The sequence below is a fragment of the Nicotiana tomentosiformis genome, chromosome 5 (assembly GCF_000390325.3).
Source record: "Nicotiana tomentosiformis chromosome 5, ASM39032v3, whole genome shotgun sequence".
NCBI lineage: Eukaryota > Viridiplantae > Streptophyta > Magnoliopsida > Solanales > Solanaceae > Nicotiana > Nicotiana tomentosiformis.
Window position 1 is genome coordinate 45,724,833 of NC_090816.1, and position 19,958 is coordinate 45,744,790.

Consider the following 19,958-nt stretch of genomic DNA (forward strand, 5'->3'; position numbering starts at 1 on the left):
ATTCCGAAAACTAAAATTCTATTATTCTATTCTCTCACAGATGAGAGGACACGTAATACCGGATCGGACAGTCAGCCACCAGTGGTACGAGTTAGGGCCATGAGAGGCCGCGGCCATGATAGAGGTAGAAGTCGAGGTGTAGCTCGTATAGTAGTTGGAGCAGCACCTGTAGCACCACCGGTTGCTCCAGCTCAGGAGCAGATTCTAGATATAGCTGAGCCAACAGGACCAGCTCAGGCACCAGTTATGCCCATTGTGATTCCAGGCCTTCAGGAGGCTCTTACCCAGATATTGACAGTTTGTACTGGCCTTGATCGGGTGGTTTCATCTCAGGCCGCACCTGCCACTTCTCAGGCCGGGGGAGGTACTCATACTCCTGTTGCTCGTACTCCAGATCAGGTAGTGCAGGGAATTCAAATACCGGGGGCACTACCAGTCCAGCCAGCTGCAGCTGCTCAAGCCCCAGTAGTCCCCGTTATGGCAAATGATGAGCAGAGGAGACTTGAGAGATTTGGGAGGCTTCGACCACCATCATTTAGCGATGCTGAGTCAGAGGATGCTCAGGGTTTTTTGGATAACTGCCAGTGGATGCTTCGGACAACAGGTATTTTAGAGACCATTGGGGTCTCTTTCACTACTTTTTAGTTTTCTAGGGCCGCCTTCAGATGGTAGGAGGCTTATAAGAGGCACAGGCCGATCAGTGCAGCACCACTTACATGGCGGGAGTTCTCCATTCTCCTTTTGGAGAAGTTTGTGCCGCAGTCTCGCAAAGAGGAGCTACGCAGACAGTTTGAGCAGTTACGTCAGGATGGCATGTGTGTGACACAGTATGAGATGAGATTTTCTGAGTTGGCTCGTCATGCAGTTTAATTGGTTTCCTATGATAGGGAGAGGATTAGGAGGTTCATTGATGGCCTCACATATCAGTTGCGGTTACTTATGTCTAGGGAGAGGGTATCGGGTGTCACTTTTGATGAGGTGGTTGACATTGCTCGACAGATAGAGGTGGTCCGTAACTAGGAGCGTGGTGAGAGGGAGGCCAAGAGGCCTCGAGGTTCAGGCGGTTCTGGTAAGGTACCTTCTGGAGGGCAGTCTTACCACAACAGGGGTCGTCCTTACAGACACGCTCAAACGGGTCATCCAGTTCACAGTGGTGCATCATCCAGCTATGGTTCATACAGTTTTCATCAGGGTCAGTCATCTCTCAGTGCACTACCAGCCCAGAGTACGCCCCGTGCTCCTTGGCGTCCGCAGACTTTGACTCCCTTCCTTTTAGTTATTGTATTATTCTATATTTTCAGACAGTGATTTTATCAGTCATACTTTGTATTCATTTAGATGCTCATATACTCAGTGACACTGGGTTTTTGGGAGTGTTTATATATGTATTTGTGAGATTTCTTCCGCTGAATTTAATTATTATGTTTTCAAACTTAAAATATATGGTGGTTTATTGAGATTGTCAGCTTGCCTAGTATCGAGATAGGCGCCATCACGACAGGTGAGATTTTGGGTCGTGACAGACATTATCCCGGCCTCGACTCCATCTTTCCTAGAATTGTGGAATCGCACTCGTAAGTATACCATTTGTTTCTTCTTCTATTAAAGACCGTTCTTCATCATTACTGACTTTTCTTCCTTTATATGTCTCAGCGACTCGGTGGGTTCCCCCTAGGGTTGAGGGATTGGACCAATAGGTTCAAAAACTTTTGGACGTTACTATGCCCGAAACCCAAAACCCACACGTGGAAAGAGTTGTCCCTGAGATACGGGTGGAGGGCCAAAAATCATGGTAAGTTGAACTTATTTTGTCTTTACCTTTTCCCATAAGGAAGCTGTTTGATTCTTCTCTCTTGTTGAATACAGGTCTACCTCAGGGCTCAGTTGTCGTCCCTGAGGAGGACGTTTTGAATGATCATGCCGATGCAGCAAGGCTGATGCAGAAGGCTTTTTCACAGACAGACATCTCCGAGCCTGCTTCTGGTGTAAGTGCTTCTTCTTGAAGTCCCGGGCCGGAGAACAAGCAGCCAAAAAGAAGGCGTTACTCCGCGGCCGAGAGAAAGAATAAGGAGTTCTCCATTATCTTTTTGGAGAAGTTTGTGCCGCAGTCTCGCAGAGAGGAGCTGCACAGATAGTTTGAGCAGTTACGTCAGGATAGCATATGTGTGACACAGTACGAGATGAGATTTTCTGAGTTGGCTCGTCATGTAGTTTAGTTAGTTTCCTCTGATAGGGAGAGGATTGGGAGGTTCATTGATGGCCTCACATATCAGTTGCGGTTAATTATGACTAGGGAGAGGGTATCAGGTGTCACTTTTGACGAGGTGGTTGACATTGCTCGGCAGATAGAGGTGGTCCGTAGCCAGGAGCAAGGTGAGAGGGAGGCTAAGAGGCCTCGAGGTTCGGGCGGTTCTGGTGGGGTACCTTCTGGAGGGCAGTCCTACCACAACAGGGGTCGTCCTTACAGACACGCTCAAACGAGTCGTCCAGTTCACTGTGGTGCATCATCCAGCTATGGTTCATACAGTTCTCATCAGGGTCAGTCATCTCTCAGTGCACTACCAGCCCAGAGTACGCCACGTGCTCCTTGGCGTTCGCAGACTTTGACTCCCTTCCTTTAAGTTATTGTATTATTCTATATTTTTAGACAGTGATTTTATCAGTCAGACTTTGTATTCATTTAGATGCTCATGTACTCAGTGACACCGGGTTTTTGGGAGTGTTTATATATGTATTTGTGAGATTTCTTCCGATGAATTTTATTATTATGTTTTCAAACTTAAAATATATGGTGGTTTATTGAGATTGCCAGCTTGCCTAGTATCGAGATAGGCGCCATCACGACAGGTAAGAGTTTGGGTCGTGACAGACATCATCCCGGCCTCGGCTCCATCTTTCCTAGAATTGTGGAATCGCACTCGTAAGTATACCATTTGCCTCTTCTTCTATTAAAGACTGTTCTTCATCATTACTGACTTTTCTTCCTTTATATGTCTCAGCGACTCGGTGGGTTCCCCCTAGGGTTGAGGGCTTGGACCAATGGGTTCAAAAACTTTTGGACGTTACTACGCTCGAAACCCATACGTGGAAAGAGTTGTCCCTGAAATACGGGTGGAGGGCCAAAAATCATGGTAAGTTGAACTTATTTTGTCTTTACCTTTTCCCATAAGAAAGCTGTTTGATTCTTCTCTCTTGTTGAATACAGGTCTACCTCAGGGCTCAGTTGTCGTCCCTGAGAAGGACATTTTAGATGATCATGCCGATGCAGCGAGGCTGATGCAAAAGGCGTTTTCACATACAGGCATCTCCGAGCCTGCTTCAGGTGCAAGTGCTTCTTCTCGGAGTCCCCGGCCGGAGAACAAGCAGCCAAAAAAAAGGTGTTCCTCCGCGGCCGAGGGAAAGAATAAGAGGGCGAAGAATGCTGCCCCAGAGTCGTCTCTCAAAAATTGTGGTGACGAGCCCTCCACCCGGGCCGACCAGAGATACCGTGATGATTGACGATGATGGAGAAGCTAGTGAGGAGGGTCTTCTCTACATAGAAGATTGTGACCTTCCTCAACTCAACAGACTGCTCAATCTGTTGAGTTAGTTACACCAACCGAGGACGATGCCTCAGCGCTCTAGGGGGTGTTCGAGATGGTGGAAAATTCCAACTCCCATTTCCGGATCCCAGTTACTGCGCCAGGTATTGTAGGGCTGAGTACCGGGTCCATGCCGTCTTCGGTTGATGAACAACCAATAACCAGCACTACGTTTGCCGCAGTTGCTTATCACACTTCAACGCTATCAACTTCATCTCCTTCTTCACCAACTCTTCCACCAACAACTTCTACATGATCTTCACCGGCCGTATCTGTCCGAGAAAAGGATGTTCCTCTTCCCCAGTCCCCAGTTCATGGGACTTTGGGACAAAATTATGCTGCCCCTCAGAAGATTCGCAAAGGAGGAGGAGAGTTACTCTCTTGATCTCTACCAGATGCAATTTGTTGTGCCGACTGGTATAACTTGCTAACTATCTGAAGCATTTGGCTTCAAAAAAGGATTGTGAAAAGATACAGGCTCTCTCGGGAGAATGCTTGTTGAACAATGTTATGCACAACCCGCAGCGGTATACTCTTCACTTCCTTTGTCATTTCTTCTATCTTTGATTTAGTAGTACTTTGAATTTGCCCTTCTTGTTTCACAGGCTAATTTCTTTGCTTTCGAGGGCCTCCAAAGGTTGATTCAGGAAAAGGAGGAACTTACTGTAGATATTAAAATTTTATCCGATTTAGGCTGGGTCTCTACAAGACAAGTCGAGTCCATGGTCTTCAAGCCCAAAAAGTCCATTAGGGTTGCTTGGAGGCTACTATACCCTAACCCTAAATCAAAGCTATAAAAGGGTCACATATTCCCTTTGAAAAGGCATCTCAAAAATTGAGATCATCTCAGCAATTCTATAAACTCTCGAAATATGCACAAAGAGATCAAATATATGATCTCCAAAATTCCATAAAACTCTTGGAATATTCGTTAAGAGATCAAAGACATGTCAAATATGTCTTGTTCAAAGTTCTAGCAACATTCAAGATCCAAATGGAGTGTTGCTACATGCTTCTTGATCACCAAATACATCAAGGAGATGTATATCATTCTACGTTCGAGAAATACGCCGCTAAGGCCCTCAAATTACGGAAAACAAATCGGAGTGAAGAATCAAAGGGGTTGCTTGGAGGCTACTCTACCCTAACCCTAAATCAAAGCTATAAAAGGGTCACATATTCCCTTTGAAAAGGCATCTCAAAATTTGAGATCATCTCAGCAATTCCATAAACTCTCAGAATATGCACAAAGAGATCAAATATATGATCTCTAAAATTCCATAAAACTCTTGGAATATTCGTTAAGATATCAAAGACATGTCAAATATGTCTTGTTCAAAGTTCTAGCAACATTCAAGATCCAAATGAGGTGTTACTACATGCTTCTTGATCATCAAATACATCAAGGAGATGTAAATCATTCTACGTTCGAGAAATACGCCGCTAAGGCCCTCGAATTACAGATAACAAATCGGAGTGAAGAATCAAGGGGGTTGCTTGGAGGCTACTCTACCCTAACCCTAAATCAAAGCTATAAAAGGGTCACATATTCCCTTTGAAAAAGCATCTCAAAAATTGAGATCATCTTAGCAATTCCATAAACTCTCGGAATATGTACAAAGAGATCAAATATATGATCTCCAAAATGCCATAAAACTCTTGGAATATTCGTTAAGAGATCAAAGACATGTCAAATATGTCTTGTTCAAAGCTCTAGCAACATTCAAGATCCAAATGGAGTGCTGCTACATGCTTCTTGATCATCAAATACATCAAGGAGATGCATATCATTCTACGTTCAATAAATACGCCGCTAAGACCCTCGAATTACGGATAATAAATCAGAGTGAAGAATCAAGGGAGAAACAGAATTGTACCCGCATCATTGTATCAATAAAATTATATTTTTTTATATTTATATTATGGTTGCAATTTATTTTTGTATCACAAATTTATTGCAAACAAATTGGCACGCCCAGTGGGACCAGTTCTACCCTTCATCTCTTCCTCCTGTAAATCAGAAACTACAAGATTCAAAATCAACTATTGTGATGGCCTATAGAAAGAGAAATGGTGTTCTAAGTAAGGATGTTATTGCAGCCACATCTGCTGATCTCTATTATGTTGGTCCGATCACTCGACGCATGTTCAAGACCAGTTGCTTGGATGGATCCGAATAATTTACTTTCTTGGATATTGCAAAAATATCAAATCTCATATGATGATTGTATATTTGGGAGCAACATACCTTGTTCTCTATTCAAATGATTTCTCGACAAAGCCACAATATCGCAAGAAGGATGCGCTGAGTGGTTCCTCTACAATACTACAAGGATTAACGAATAAATTGATCTAACCACCGAAGTTTGAAACTGCAAAAGGAAGAATCTTGAAGTAGATATTCACTGGCGAAAAAATAGCGACATTCTACAATATCCAAATCCAAAGGAAGCCTGAGTTCACGACTATATCGCATGCCAAAGCAAAGCAAACAAGGCCCCTTGATTAGATTGTTTAAGGCGGTCAGACTTTTCAATGGAAAAAAGTTCTTGAGGTACAAAAGGGACTTCTTGTTTGATTGGAATTTCTTTTAAATGGTAAAAATTCATCAGAAGCCAAAGCTTTGAGACATGCAAGTCAAGGAGAGGCTTCATGCATTAGTCTTCCGTGACTTTGGTATATTGACTTTTAAATGGACTCTAAATTCCTAATTCGAGAAAAGTAGACTTGATCTACACGGAATTGGCTTATATTTTTCAAATAAATGTAGCCTTGTACAATGGCTTTGATTACATGCTTTGCTGGAACGGTTGCCCAAAGAATTTAAGTTCTTTATTTAAAGGCGAGAAAAAAAATATTACTTCAAGTCTCGTCTTTGAGGTCCGGCAAGCTTTCCCTCGACAAACCTTGAAGTAGGGGGCATTTGTAGACATTAAAATTTTATCTGATTTAGGCTAGGCCTCTACAAGACAAGCCGAGCCCATGGTCTTTAATCCCAATAAGTCTGTTAGGGTTGCTTGGAGGCTACTCTACCCTAACCCTAAATCAAAGCTATAAAAGGGTCACATATGCAGATCAACAAAAATTCTTTTTTCTTTAAAAAAAAAAGGCTGCTAGGTTGAAAACCTCGAAAGAGGTGGCTTAGGCAAAAGTTAGGACATAAAAAAAAGTCCGCTAGGTTGAAAACCTCAAAAGAGGGGGCCTAGGCAAAAGTTAGGACACAAAAAAAAAACCATTCTGAACTACGATATGACTTGATCCTCTTCACCGAGGTACGTAGGCAGCTTAGAGTTTCATTCTGAGTTCAGTCGCATACGTTCAAAAGATACATAATCCCCTAATCGTTGTTTGAATGAAGTAAGATGGAGTATAATTCATTCAATCAGCACTTGAAAATCGAGCTGAGATACCATTCTTTGTTAAACTTTGGATCCCATTTGATTTAAAGGGGGCAACCCTCCATGGTAAATTGGTATCTTCAATGGGACGATTTTAGAAAGATGCCAAGTATTTGCGTTGAAATCCTGGGGTTCACTACGTCTTCATGTTCGCCAAATCCTTAAGTCTTCAAGTTCTTCGGTCTTCAAGTCAAAAAATCTAAGCCCTCCAAGTTGAAGTCTCCAAATTGAAATCTTTAAGTCCGTCGGTCTTCAAGTTGAAGTCTTCATGTTCTCCGCTCTTCAACTTCGTCGCTCTTCAAGTTGAAATATTTAAGCCCTCCAAATTAAAGTCTCAAAGTTGAAGTTTCCAAATTGAAATCTTTAAGTCCACCACTTTTCAAGTTGAAGTATTCATGTTCTCCGCTCTTCAAGTTTGCCGCTCTTCGAGTTGAAATATTTAAGCCCTCCAAGTCTTCAAGTTGAAGTCTCCAAGTCTGTCGGTCTTCAAGTTGAAGTCTTCAAATTTGCCGGTCTTAAAGCTGAATTGTTTAAGCCCTCCAAATCTTCAAGTTGAAGTCTTCAAGTCTGCTAATTTTTCAAGTTGAATTTTTAAAGTCTACCACTCTTCAAGTTGAAGTCTGCAAAGTCTACCAAATCTTCAAAGTTTCCAAATGTTCAAGTCAATGTCGTCAAGTCCACAAAGTATTCGAATTGAAGCTTTCTAATTTTTCAATCTTAAGGTGGACGTTTAAGTCCCTTTGCACCTTAAGTTGGCCTGTTCGTGGGTTTGTTCTTAAAAGGAACTATAACTTTTCAATCTTAAGGTGGACATTTAAGTCCGTTTGCACCTTAAGTTGGCCTCTTCGTGGGTTTGTCCCTAAAAGGAACTATACTTTCAAATCTTAAGGTGGACATGTAAATCTCTCCGATAGTCGAGTCACATTGAGAGCAATCTCTCCGATAGTCGAGCCACATTTAGAGTAATCTCTCCGATAGTCGGGCCACATTGAGAGTAATCTCTCCGATAGTCGGGTCATTTTGAGAGTAATTTCTCCGATAGTCGGGTCATTTTGAGAGTAATCTCTCCGATAGTCGGGCCACATTGAGAGTACTCTCTCCGATAATTGGGTCGTTTTGAGAGTAATCTCTCTGATAGTTGGGCCACATTGAGAGTAATCTCTCTGATAGTCGGGTCGTTTTGAGAGTAATCTCTCCGATAGTCGAGCCACATTGAGAGTAGTCTCTCCGATAGTCGGGCCACATTGAGAGTAATATCTCTGATAGTCGGATCATTTTGAGAGTAATCTCTCCAATAGTCGGGTCACATTGAGAGTAGTCTCTCCGATAGTCGAGTCACCTTGAGAGTAATCTCTCTGATAGTTGGGTCATTTTGAAAGTAATCTCTCTGATAGTCGGGTCACCTTGAGAGTAATCTCTCCGATAGTCGGGCCACCTTGAGAATAATCTCTCCGATATTCAGGCCACCTTGAGAGTAATCTCTCCGATATTCGGGCCGTGATGAATACCCATCACTTCACATACTAACATCTTCTTCATGCACGGGTCATCCCTTTGAACAAGAACTTACCCTTCTCTTTTGACCTACAAAGAGGACAATAAAAAGAGAAAACATAGAAAATAAAAGTGGAAAAAAAAGACTTTTACCTGTCAAGGAACACTTGAACAAGCTTGCAAATACTGCAAATTGATGTTTGGAAGGGAAGAGCATACGTCTATATATACATGTATTTGAGGTAGCAGGCAATAGTTTGGTCGATGTGGGATCAGTTAGTTTGTCTGTTAAAAGGACTTGACTCTCAAGTCGGTGATGTTTTTTACAGTTCTAGTAAATTAAGGAAAATATCCTAGCAGGAGTATTACTATTGACATGCAAGAAGTCAAATTCTTTGACAACTATAGTTCGGTTACGTGGATAAGGTTGACATATTTGAAACTACTCTACTGTTATGGTTGTCCGAAGATCAAGTTGAGGCCTCTGCAAATTTCCATGATTGCACCATTGATCTACGTAGAAGGAAGGCACGTTATTTTTGTTGGAAACTAAAAATGAAGGCATAGTTGTCTTACCACTTCATGTGAATGAAAAAAAAAAGAAGAAGAAATTCTTCACTAGAATTTCAAATGCAAAGAGGTCACGTCCAAATTAACCTTGTGAAATCAATAAGCATAGCTGATCATTTCATTGAATTGATCCATCTATGATTTGACATACTACTTCTGAAATAATAGCAAGTAAAGGTGTTACTTTATTCCTTAATTTGACAAAATTAGTCATTTTAAGCTATAAGCAGAAAGGGGATGCATGAATTAATAAGTGAAAGCATTTGTAAGAAGGAGGATACAAATTGTCTTCATTAATACTTCAAGTCTAGTCTTTAAAGCTTATACCTTGACAAGTCTTGAAGTAGGGGACATTTGTAGGCATAAAATTTTTATTAAAATTAAATTCATAAAATAATTTGGACTATATTTTAAATTCAAGATATATTGGTCCAAATAAATATTATGGGCTAATATAATTGGATTAATTATATAAGTCTAATATATATTGATTAAATAAATAAATCTTAATTCATTGGGCTAAATTGATGAGCCCGCTTTATTAAGCCCAAAATGTCATTTTCCTAGAGGCCCAATTTGGTACCACATGTCAAATAACGTGGCACGCCAAGTCAAACGGAAGAGCCAATATGATCGTGCCATGTGTCAAAATGACAAGGCATGCCAAGCCAAATTAAAAGGCCAATAAAACCACGTCATATGTGCAAGTGACATGTTTTAGCCAATCAAATACGGTCTTGTCACACTTCAATTTGATTGGTCGGAAAGAGTTTGTTCTTATCATAACTCTTCCCTTCCACAACTATATATAGGGGTCTTCATAACCCAGAAAAGACACCAGAAGATATAAGAAGAAGCAAGAAAGAGCTCGTGGATCAAACGCTGCAAATTCCTCCACAAGTTCAAGTTCAAGCTATCAAGTTCAAGTTCAAGCAATCAAGTTCAAGCTCAAGAACGAAGAACAAATCAAGTTCAAGCTCAAGAACAAAGAACAAATCAAGTTCAAGTTCAAGTAATCAAGCTAAAGCTCAAGAACGAAGAACAAATCAAGATTCACGGAGTACGAGTTCAAATCAAAGTTCGTGCTAGTTGAATTCAAGATCATCGTTCGTGGCAATAACTACATATTCAAGATCAAGCTAAAAGACCCTCGAATTACGGATAACAAATCGGAGAAAAAAATCAAGAGATAAACAGAGTTGTAACCTGCAATGTTTATCAATAAAATCTTTTTATTTATAGTTGTTTGTGATTGCAGTTTTATTTTTCTGCACAAATTTATTGCAAACACTTACCTCCGGGCGGAATCAACTTTTGGCCGAGCGGGACCAAACTGTTGCTCGCCTCTTAGAACTAGAAGACAAAGATGTTGAGGCTGTTGTGTTGGAGGCACGTTTGCAGCAAAGCGAGCAAGAAGTGGAGGCCCTTAGCCAAGAGATCTCCCCGCTGAGGGTTCAATTTGAAGAGGCTAAGGCCAAATGGGATGAGGTCCATAGTGTCGTTCTTGCTGCATCCGAACTAGAGACTACCTCCGCTGAAAGATTGAACAATTTAGAAGCAGCCTTAAACTCCAAAACCGAAGAGCTTGCTGCTGCCTGGGTGAAATATGCCCAATTGGAGGAGAAGTATAAGAAGACCCTTGAGCATAATAGACTTTTCAGCTCTACTGTCCGCGAACTCGACGTTAACATCAAGTCCATTAGATCCACCTGGAAAAATCTGTGTGCTGAGGTTGACCAACTTAAAGAAGAACTCAAGCGCGCGAGCGACTTCCCTCGTTGTTGAAAATGGATAAAGGATTTTATGCATTATACCTAAAAAAAAGAATTGCTGCATAACAAACAAATGGATAAAGGATTGAGAGCGTGGTTTCTTAATTGTCATTTTTATTTTATTACATTAGCGGAGAGGGAACTAATCAGAAGGTGCAATATTAATTCGTGTTCTTAGATTTTGAATTTTTTATTGAGAAAAAAGTTATTAGCTTCGAGGAAGAAGATATAAATCGAGGTGAGGGTTAATTATTAAATTCAGGTTCAATAGTATGGGTGGGTAGGATCTATACTATACATATGGATTTTGGTAATTTAATTCATATTGGGTTACACTTGGACCAATCACGCACTGCCACGTTATTAAGGGCCCGCTTGGCCATAAAAGAAATTTCATCTTTTTTCGAAAATTTTTCATTTTTTTGAAATCAGTATTTTGCAGTGAAAATTTTCAATTTCAGTTTAAGTTGAAATTTCTTTTCTTTTTTTTTTTTTGAAAATTTGAAAATTTTCAAAAAACTGTTTTTCAAAATTTTCACTTCAAATCATTCACAAAAATTTAAAAACAGCTCCAAATTGTATTCATGTCCAAACATAACTCTAATTTTTAAATATTATTTTTACTTAAATTTTTTTTTCACTGTTTCCGATATTTCACAATTCTTATGTCCAAACTCCCTTAAAGCCACAATATTAGTCTGTTAATTTTAGGGGCATTTTTAAGCCAAAAGAAAATGTTAAGGGCAATGTTGAACCTCGCAATGCTGAATCAATTAACAGAAGGCATTTATGAGCCAAATCGAATAGTTTAGGGCATTTTTAGCCCTTTTTCCGTTATATATCTTTTAAATTTGCTTTTTTATCTTGGAGGTAATTAGTGGATCTTCATTGTAATGTTACTGAGTGAGAGTAATGACGTTCCATTTTCTATTGTTATTTAGGTATATTATTGTGAGCACCTAATTTTTTATAATATTTTAAATTTTTATAACTTTTTAATATGTAAATATATTTTAAGTTCAATCTACATAATTTGACACTTATTTGACCTTTTATAGATTTTATTTGAGATAATTAAAAATGATAAAAAGATTCACATTCAGAATACTACTTTGTTTTGATTTGAAAAAAAAAAAAAAAGATATTCACAAAAATATTTATTTTCAAGCTAGCGATTTTATAATTCTTTTTAGTAGTTTTTATATTTCCTAGACTAGGAATACTTTATTAGTAGTAATTTAGTTAGAGTAGTATTTTGTTTGGTTATTTATTATCTTTTAAAAGAAAACCCAAAAAAAGAAGAAGAGAGAAACGAGAGCACAAAATTAGGAGGAACAGATCTAAAAAAAAGCCAGAGTTGAGTAGAGGAGGAGAAATAAACTAGCTGCCTTCCTCTTCTTCTTCCTCACCACACATTCATCTACTTCCTAAAATACCTCCATTAAACCACCCTCAAGCATCCCTCAAAGAGCCTATATTTTTTTTAGCCATGAAAGTCAGTTCCTAAAGCTCCTTTAATCAATTGAAAATCAGCTGCAACATGTGCAAAATGCAGCAGCAGTTCGGCTGTAAAACCAGTCCAAATTCCAGCCCAAAATTACCCCCAAAACAGTCCAAAAGCGACCTCCAAAAGCAGCTCTGTTTTCCAGCGAAATCAGCCAAAAACCAGTCTTCAAACCTTCATAAACACAGCTGAAAAATGTAGCAGTTTGTGTACGATCAAAACCGATTCTCAGTCATAAAGACCGGTCGAGACAATGACATTTCAATCGAAGGGTATCCGCATGACGAACTCGGACGAATTTCGAAGTAGAGACGTCGAGCTTCGAGCTATAAGACCAATCAACCATAAAACTCAATATCATTATCGAGCCCGCATCCGAATCGGACTACGGGGTAATACCTATCGACACAGGCCCCGAATATCGATGCTCCAAAGCAGAACCGAGCTCGAACTAAGACTGGGGATTCGATCTAGCACCAAGCTCGAGTTAGTGCCAAGCTCGCAGACAAGAGCCGTTACAACCGCACCAAGGGAGAGAATCTTGACGACAATCAAGGGAGAGACAAACCATCATGGGTTCTCCACTATATGTATTATTTTATGTTGTTATAGATAAAGTAGTGTCTCTCTACTATAAAAAGGAAGATAGACTGCAATAGAGAGGTGAGGACATATTAAGATTTTATTGTGCTTGTTCTTCTAATATTTTTCAGTCTTCCCGTCCATCATTTCCTATTTCATAGCAAAAAATACCCGTATCGTCATTTTGTATCAAAGAAATTTGTATACCCTTAGAACCATATCTAAATTTAACGTTATCCGATTTTTTGGGTAAACAGTTTGGCGCCCACCGTGGGGCTAAGAGTAACGGTGATTGTTTGATATAAATCTATAGTACACTCTAGCTTACAACTTCGAATCAGCCATGGCTCTACCTATCGACCTCGAAGCCGGCCTTCAAGATGAAACCAACAACTTAGTGCCCGGGGCCGGAAGGCTATCTAACAACGGCAACGAGGCTCGAATCGAAGTGCCCGAAATTCAAGCCGAAGTACCATTGGATATCAATTCGCAAATAGCTCTAGAAGCGAATCAGCGTTCTGAACCGGAGAGAAGCGTTCAGGGCGGTGCTCGATCCATAGCCCGAGACACCTATAGCACGGGGAAAATCGGGGTCAGCTTGCGTATGATTTTCGAAATGTTACAAGCCCAACAAGCAGCGATAGCTCAGTTGCAAAGCTGAACTCATACGCAAAGCAGGCCGAACTCCAATCTGCTTCTTCGAGAAATCACCCCCAGAACGGAACCCGCCGTAGTGAAATCAAACGAGCAGGAATCGGGGACTGCTCCTGAAATTACTAAATTGCTAGAGTAACTCACAAAGCGAGTCGAAGCCAACGACAAAAAAGTAAAAACGTATAACGCTAGGGTCGATCAAATTTCGGGGGCTCCGCCAATGATAAAAGAGCTCGATTCGAAAGAATTCATACAAAAGCCTTTTCCCTCGAGCGCGGCCCCAAAACCAATCCCCAAAAAATTCCGTATGCCCAAAATTCCCAAATATAACGGTACGACCGATCCTAACAAACACGTCACCTCCTACACATGCGCCATCAAAGGCAACGATTTGGAGGATGATGAAATCGAATCCGTGCTGTTGAAAAAGTTCGGAGAGACCCTCGCAAAAGGAGCGATGATCTAGTATCACAACTTACCACTGAATTCCATTGATTCTTTCGCCATGTTAGCAGACTCGTTCGTAAAAGCACATGCTGGTGCCATAAAGGTTGCAACAAGGAAATCAGACCTCTTCAAAGTAAAGCAAAGGGGTAACGAGATGCTGAGGGAATTCGTATCCCGATTTCAGATAGAGCGTATGGACTTGCCACCGGTCACAGACGATTGGGCCATATAAGTTTTCACCCAAGGACTGAACGGGCTAAGCTCGATAGCATCACGTCGGCTGAAACAAAATTTGATCGAGTACCCAGCAATAACTTGGGCAGATGTACACAACCGGTACAAATCAAAAATCAGGGTCGAAGATTATCAATTGGGAGCTCCGTATGGACCCGTACGTTAGAACCACACAACCACTAAAAATCAAAGGGAAACCAACAGAGAAAAAAGGTCGAACAGAGATCGATACCAACAGTACGACACAGATCGGATGAATAACGGTTCAGCACGTGATATGGTTCGGAACAACCGAAGGATTGATCGGGGGCAAAATTCTCGGGGACTTATGAGCAAGAGCGGCTTTGATAAATATACAGATCATATAGAAATCCCTTGGCTATCGGAGTATAACTTCAACATTGGTACATCCGCCATCAGACGCATCAAAGACACCAGATGACCTCGACCCATGCAAACCGATCATGCCCAAAGGAATCCCAATCAAATGTGCGAATATCATGGCACCCATGGTCACAAAACAGAAGATTGCAGGCAACTAAGAGAGGAAGTGGCCCGCTTATTTAACAAAGGGCACCTTTGGGAATTTCTGAGCGATAGGGCGAAGAACCATTTTAGAGACAAGGAATTCGGCAAGCGAAACGAGCCTAAAGAACCGCAACACGTCATTCACATGATCGTCGGTGGTGTCGATTCCCCCAAGGAACCGATGCTTAAACACACTAAAACGTCGATTGTGAAGCGATCTCGAACTCAAGATTATACACACACAGGGACTTTATCCTTCAGTGATGAAGATACAGAGGGAATCATCCAACCCCATAACGACGCGCTGGTAATATCCGTACTCATGAATAAAACTAAGATTAAGCGTGTGTTAATTGATCCAGGTAGATCGGCCAATATCATCAGATCGAGGGTCATAGAACAGCTCGGCCTGCAAGATCAGGTCGTACCCGCAACTCTGGTTCTAAACGGATTCAATATGGCATGTGAAACCACTAAAGGCGAGATTACCCTACCGATAAACGTGGCCGGAACCATCCAGCAAATAAAGTTTCACTTGATCGAAGGTGATATGAGATATAACGCCCTCTTCGGAAGGCCGTGGATCCACATCATGAGAGCCGTACCCTCGACCCTACACCAGGTCCTCAAATTTCCAACATTGGGAGGTGTCAAAATAGTGTACGGGGAACAACCGGCCGCAAAGGAAATGTTCTCCGTCGAAGAAGCAAAATCAATATCCTCACATTCACCAATAAAAGGATCAGGTTCAAAGCAGAGCTCCAAATAGCAATCACAGACATCGGCTTCGACCCGTCCAGGTAAGCAAAACGTTGAAGAAGAAGATGATGATCGATGGATCCCTCGATCTTTCATAACCCCCGATGATTCTGATGCCACCAAATCAACAATTGAGGAACTGGAGCAAATCGTACTGATCGAACACTGGCCCGAACAAAAGGTATACCTGGGAACGGGTTTGAGCCCCGAACTCAGGAAGAAACTCATTTAATTGATTATCAATAACATCGACTGTTTTGCCTGGTCCCATCTATATATAACAGGGATCCCGCCGGACATAACAGCGCACCAGTTAAGCTTGAACCCTATGTTCAGATCGGTGAAGCAAAAAAGAAGGGCCCAGTCCGAGGAAAAGCACACATTCATAAAGGACGAGGTAACTAAACTTCTCAAGATAGGGTCCATTCGGGAAGTAAAATACCCCGAATGGTTAGCCAATGTGGTTGTTGTACCTAAAAAAGAAAACAAACTTAGAATGTGTGTGGACTATAAGGATTTGAACAAAGCATGCCCCAAAGATTCCTTTCCACTGCCCAACATTGATCGTATGATCGATGCCACGGCCGGCCACGAGATTCTCACCTTTATCGATGCCTATTCCGGGTATAATCAAATTCAGATGAACCCGGACGACCGGGAAAAGACTTCATTTGTGACCCGATATGGAACATATTGTTATAATGTAATGCCATTCAGGCTAAAAAATGCAGGAGCTACTTATCAACGCCTAGTAAATAGAATGTTCGAAGAAAAAATAGGTAAAACGATGGAAGTCTATATTGATGACATGCTAGTTAAGTCCCTGCATGCAGAGGACCATTTGGCCCATTTGTAGGAAACGTTCAAGATTCTGAGGAAATTCAACATGAAGCTCAACCCCAAAAAATATGCTTTCGGGGTCGGTTCGGGCAAGTTCCTCGGCTACATGGTCTCAAATCGGGGAATTGAGATCAACCCCGACAAAATCAAGGCCATCGAAGACATCACCATCGTGGACAGCGTGAAAGCTGTACAAAGGTTAACAGGAAGAATTGCAGCATTAGGCCGGTTCATTTCAAGATCATCAGATCGAAGTCACAAATTTCTCTCCCTACTCAAAAAGAAGAACGACTTCGCCTGGACGCCGGAATGCCAACAAGCGTTACGGGAATTGAAACGATACCTCTCGAGCCCGCCACTTCTTCATACTCCGAAAGCGGACGAGCAGCTCTAACTGTACTTGACGGTATCGGAAGTCGTCGTAAGCATCGTCCTAGTTCGAGAAGAGCAAGGTACGCAATTTCCCGTTTATTACGTAAGTCGGACCTTAGGAGAAGTAGAAACTAGGTATCCACACTTAGAAAAATTGGCATTTGCCCTGGTAAGCGCATCTAGAAAGTTAAGGCCGTATTTCCAAGTCACCCCATAAGTGTATTAACCACCTGCCCACTCCGAAATATTTTACATAGACCCGAACTATCAGGCCGATTGGCCAAATGGGTCATCGAACTCAGTGGGTAAGATATCGAATATCAACCCCGCACGGCCATCAAGTCTCAAATTTTGGCAGACTTTGTGGCCGACTTCACGCCAACCCTCATACCCGAAGTCGAAAGGGAACTCCTTTTGATATCAGGTATATCGTCCGGGGTATGGATCCTTTTTACGGACGGTGCTTCGAATATAAAGGGGTCCGGGTTAGGCATAGTTTTAAAAAACCCCACGGGTAACATTATTAGGCAAGCTATTAAAACTATCAGGTTAACTAACAACGAGGCCGAGTATGAAGCCATGATTGCAGGTCTCGAACTAGCTAGAAACTTGGGAGCAGAAGTCATTGAGGCGCACTGTGACTCTTTGGTGGTGGTGAGTTAAGTAAATAAAACCTTCGAAGTCCGATAAGGTAGGATGCAAAGGTATCTGGACAAACTGCTTATCACCTTACACCATTTCAAACAATGGACCTTACGGCATGTTCCATGAGAACGGAATAATGAGGCCGATGCTCTCACAAATTTGGGATCGTCGGTCGAGGTAGGTGATTTGAGCTCGGGGAATGTCGTCCAACTTTCAAGATCGGTAATCGAAGATGGGCACGCCGAAATAAATTCTACTAGCTTAACCTGGGATTGGAGAAACAAGTATATTGAGTACTTAAAAAATGGAAAGCTCCCTTCAGACCCTAAAGATTCCAGGGCCCTACGGACTAAAGCTGCTCGATTTACGTTGGCTGCGGACGGAACACTATATCGAAGAACATTCGATGGACCGATGGAGGTATGCGTGGGTCAGGGAGATACCAATTACATCCCCCGGGAAGTACACGAGGGCACTTGTGGCAATCACTCCGGTGCCGACACATTAGTCCGAAAAGTGATCAGAGCAGGGTATTATTGGATCGATATGGGAAAAGATGCAAAGAATTTGTTCGTAAATGTGATAAATGTCAGAGGTTTGCGCCAATGATCCATCAAGCCGGGGAGCAACTTCACTCGGTCCTATCCCCGTGGCCATTCATGAAATGGGGGATGGACATCGTCGGCCCTCTGCCGTCGACCCCAGGTAAAGCCAAATTTATTTTATTTATGACTGACCATTTTTCTAAGTGGGTTGAAGCGCAGGCGTTCGAGAAAATAAGAGAGAAAGAAGTCATAGACTTTATTTGGGATCATATCATATGCCGATTCGGGATACCCGCCGAAATAGTATGCGACAATGGGAAGCAATTCGTTGGCAGCAAAATCACAAAATTCCTCGAAGATCACAAAATAAGAAGGATATTATCAACACCATACCACCCCAGTGGGAACGGTCAAGCCGAATCAACGAACAAGACTATTCTTCAAAACCTGAAGAAAAGATTGGACGACGCAAAGGGAAAATGGATAGAAATCCTGCCCGAAGTCCTTTGGGCATACCGAACAAAGTCAAAATCCAGTACGGGGGCGACCCCGTTCTCCTTAGTATATGTTCCGAAGCATTGATACCAGTAGCAGTCGGTGAACCTAGTCCCATATTTCGATTCATGACCGAAGAATCAAATAACGAGGCTATGAACACCAGCCTTGAATTATCGGACGAAGGACGAGAAGCTGCCCTCATCCGATTGGCCGCCCAAAAGCAACGAATCGAAAGGTACTATAATCGAAGAACTAAACTCCGCCATTTCAAGCCCGGGGACATACTGTTAAGAAAAGTCACCATCAATACTCGGAATCCGAACGAAGCAAAATTAGGACCAAATTGGGAAGGACCATACCAGGTGCTCGAGAACGTTGGAAAAGGATCATACAGGCTCGGCATCATAAATGGCAAACAGCTATCAAGCAGTTGGAATGTATCATATCTAAAATGGTACTACTGCTAAGGCACGACCTTTCCATATTCATCTAACTAATCCATGCAGAAGTCCGAACAAGAGCTGAAAAAGATCTTTCGATCAAGAGCACGCATTGCACTCTTTTTCCCTTAGACCGGTTTTCTCCCAAATGGGTTTTTCGGCAAGGTTTTTAATGAGGCAACCATCGATCGTGCTGCACTTTCAACAATATCCGAGGCCTCTTTCCGACAAACCTCGAATACCGGGGGAGTATCCGGGCCCTCAAATACATCGAGTTCAGATGCAAGATAGTCATCTCACAACAAGGTTCCAACAGGAAAAATTGTAAGAGCCAACTGGTCAAAATGAACCATGCTCATATAGATCGGCCCAAACATAAACACATGTGCAATGACTTGAGATTTATTATGGAACCAGAATTAAGATTCACTCGACTATTAAGCCTACGGGCTACTATTATTCTTAGTTTGAGCAAAGCACTCACTCTACAATTTAAGCCTACGGGCTACTTACATTTCGAGTTCGAAACATTCACTCGACTGTTAAGCCTACGGGCTACTGTTATTCTAAGTTCGAGCAAAGCACTCACTCTATCATTTAAGCCTACGGGCTACTTACATTTCGAGTTTGAAACATTCACTCGACTATTAAGCCTACGGGCTACTGTTATTCTGAGTTCGAGCAAAGCACTCACTCTACCATTTAAGCCTACGGGCTACATACATTTCGAGTTCGAAACATTCACTCGACTATTAAGCCTATGGGCTACTGTTACTCCGAGTTCGAGCAAAGCACTCACTCTACCATTTAAGCCTACAGGCTACTTAAATTTCGAGTTCGAAACATTCACTCGACTATTAAGCCTACGGGCTACTGTTATTCTGAGTTCGAGCAAAGCACTCACTCTACCATTTAAGCCTACGGGCTACTTAAATTTCGAGTTTGAAACATTCACTCGACTATTAAGCCTACGGGCTACTTACATTCCGAGTTCGAAATAATCACTCGAATATTAAGCCTACGGGCTACTGTTATTCTGAGTTCGAGCAAAGCACTCACTCTACCATTTAAGCCTACGGGCTACTTACATTTCGA

General features: G+C 41.8%; 1 protein-coding gene across 1 annotated transcript; it reads left to right on the plus strand.

The window, feature by feature from the left end:
- The first annotated feature begins 477 nt into the window (after positions 1–477).
- On the plus strand, positions 478–10,828 carry LOC138892274 (uncharacterized). The gene is made up of 5 exons (XM_070175979.1): positions 478–604; positions 1,867–1,985; positions 3,000–3,006; positions 3,206–3,451; positions 10,302–10,828. The coding sequence occupies exons 1-5, from the start codon at positions 478–480 to the stop codon at positions 10,826–10,828; spliced, it is 1,026 nt and encodes a 341-aa protein (XP_070032080.1).
- Positions 10,829–19,958: the final 9,130 nt, after the last annotated feature.

Coding starts and splice junctions, on each gene's coding strand:
- LOC138892274 (XM_070175979.1), top strand. CDS start 478: ATGGCAAATGATGAGCAGAGGAGACTTGAGAGATTTGGGAGGCTTCGA. Junction 605..1,866: donor GTGGATGCTTCGGACAACAG/GTATTTTAGAGA, acceptor TGTTGAATACAG/GTCTACCTCAGGGCTCAGTT. Junction 3,452..10,301: donor GTCGTCTCTCAAAAATTGTG/GTGACGAGCCCT, acceptor TTGTGATTGCAG/TTTTATTTTTCTGCACAAAT.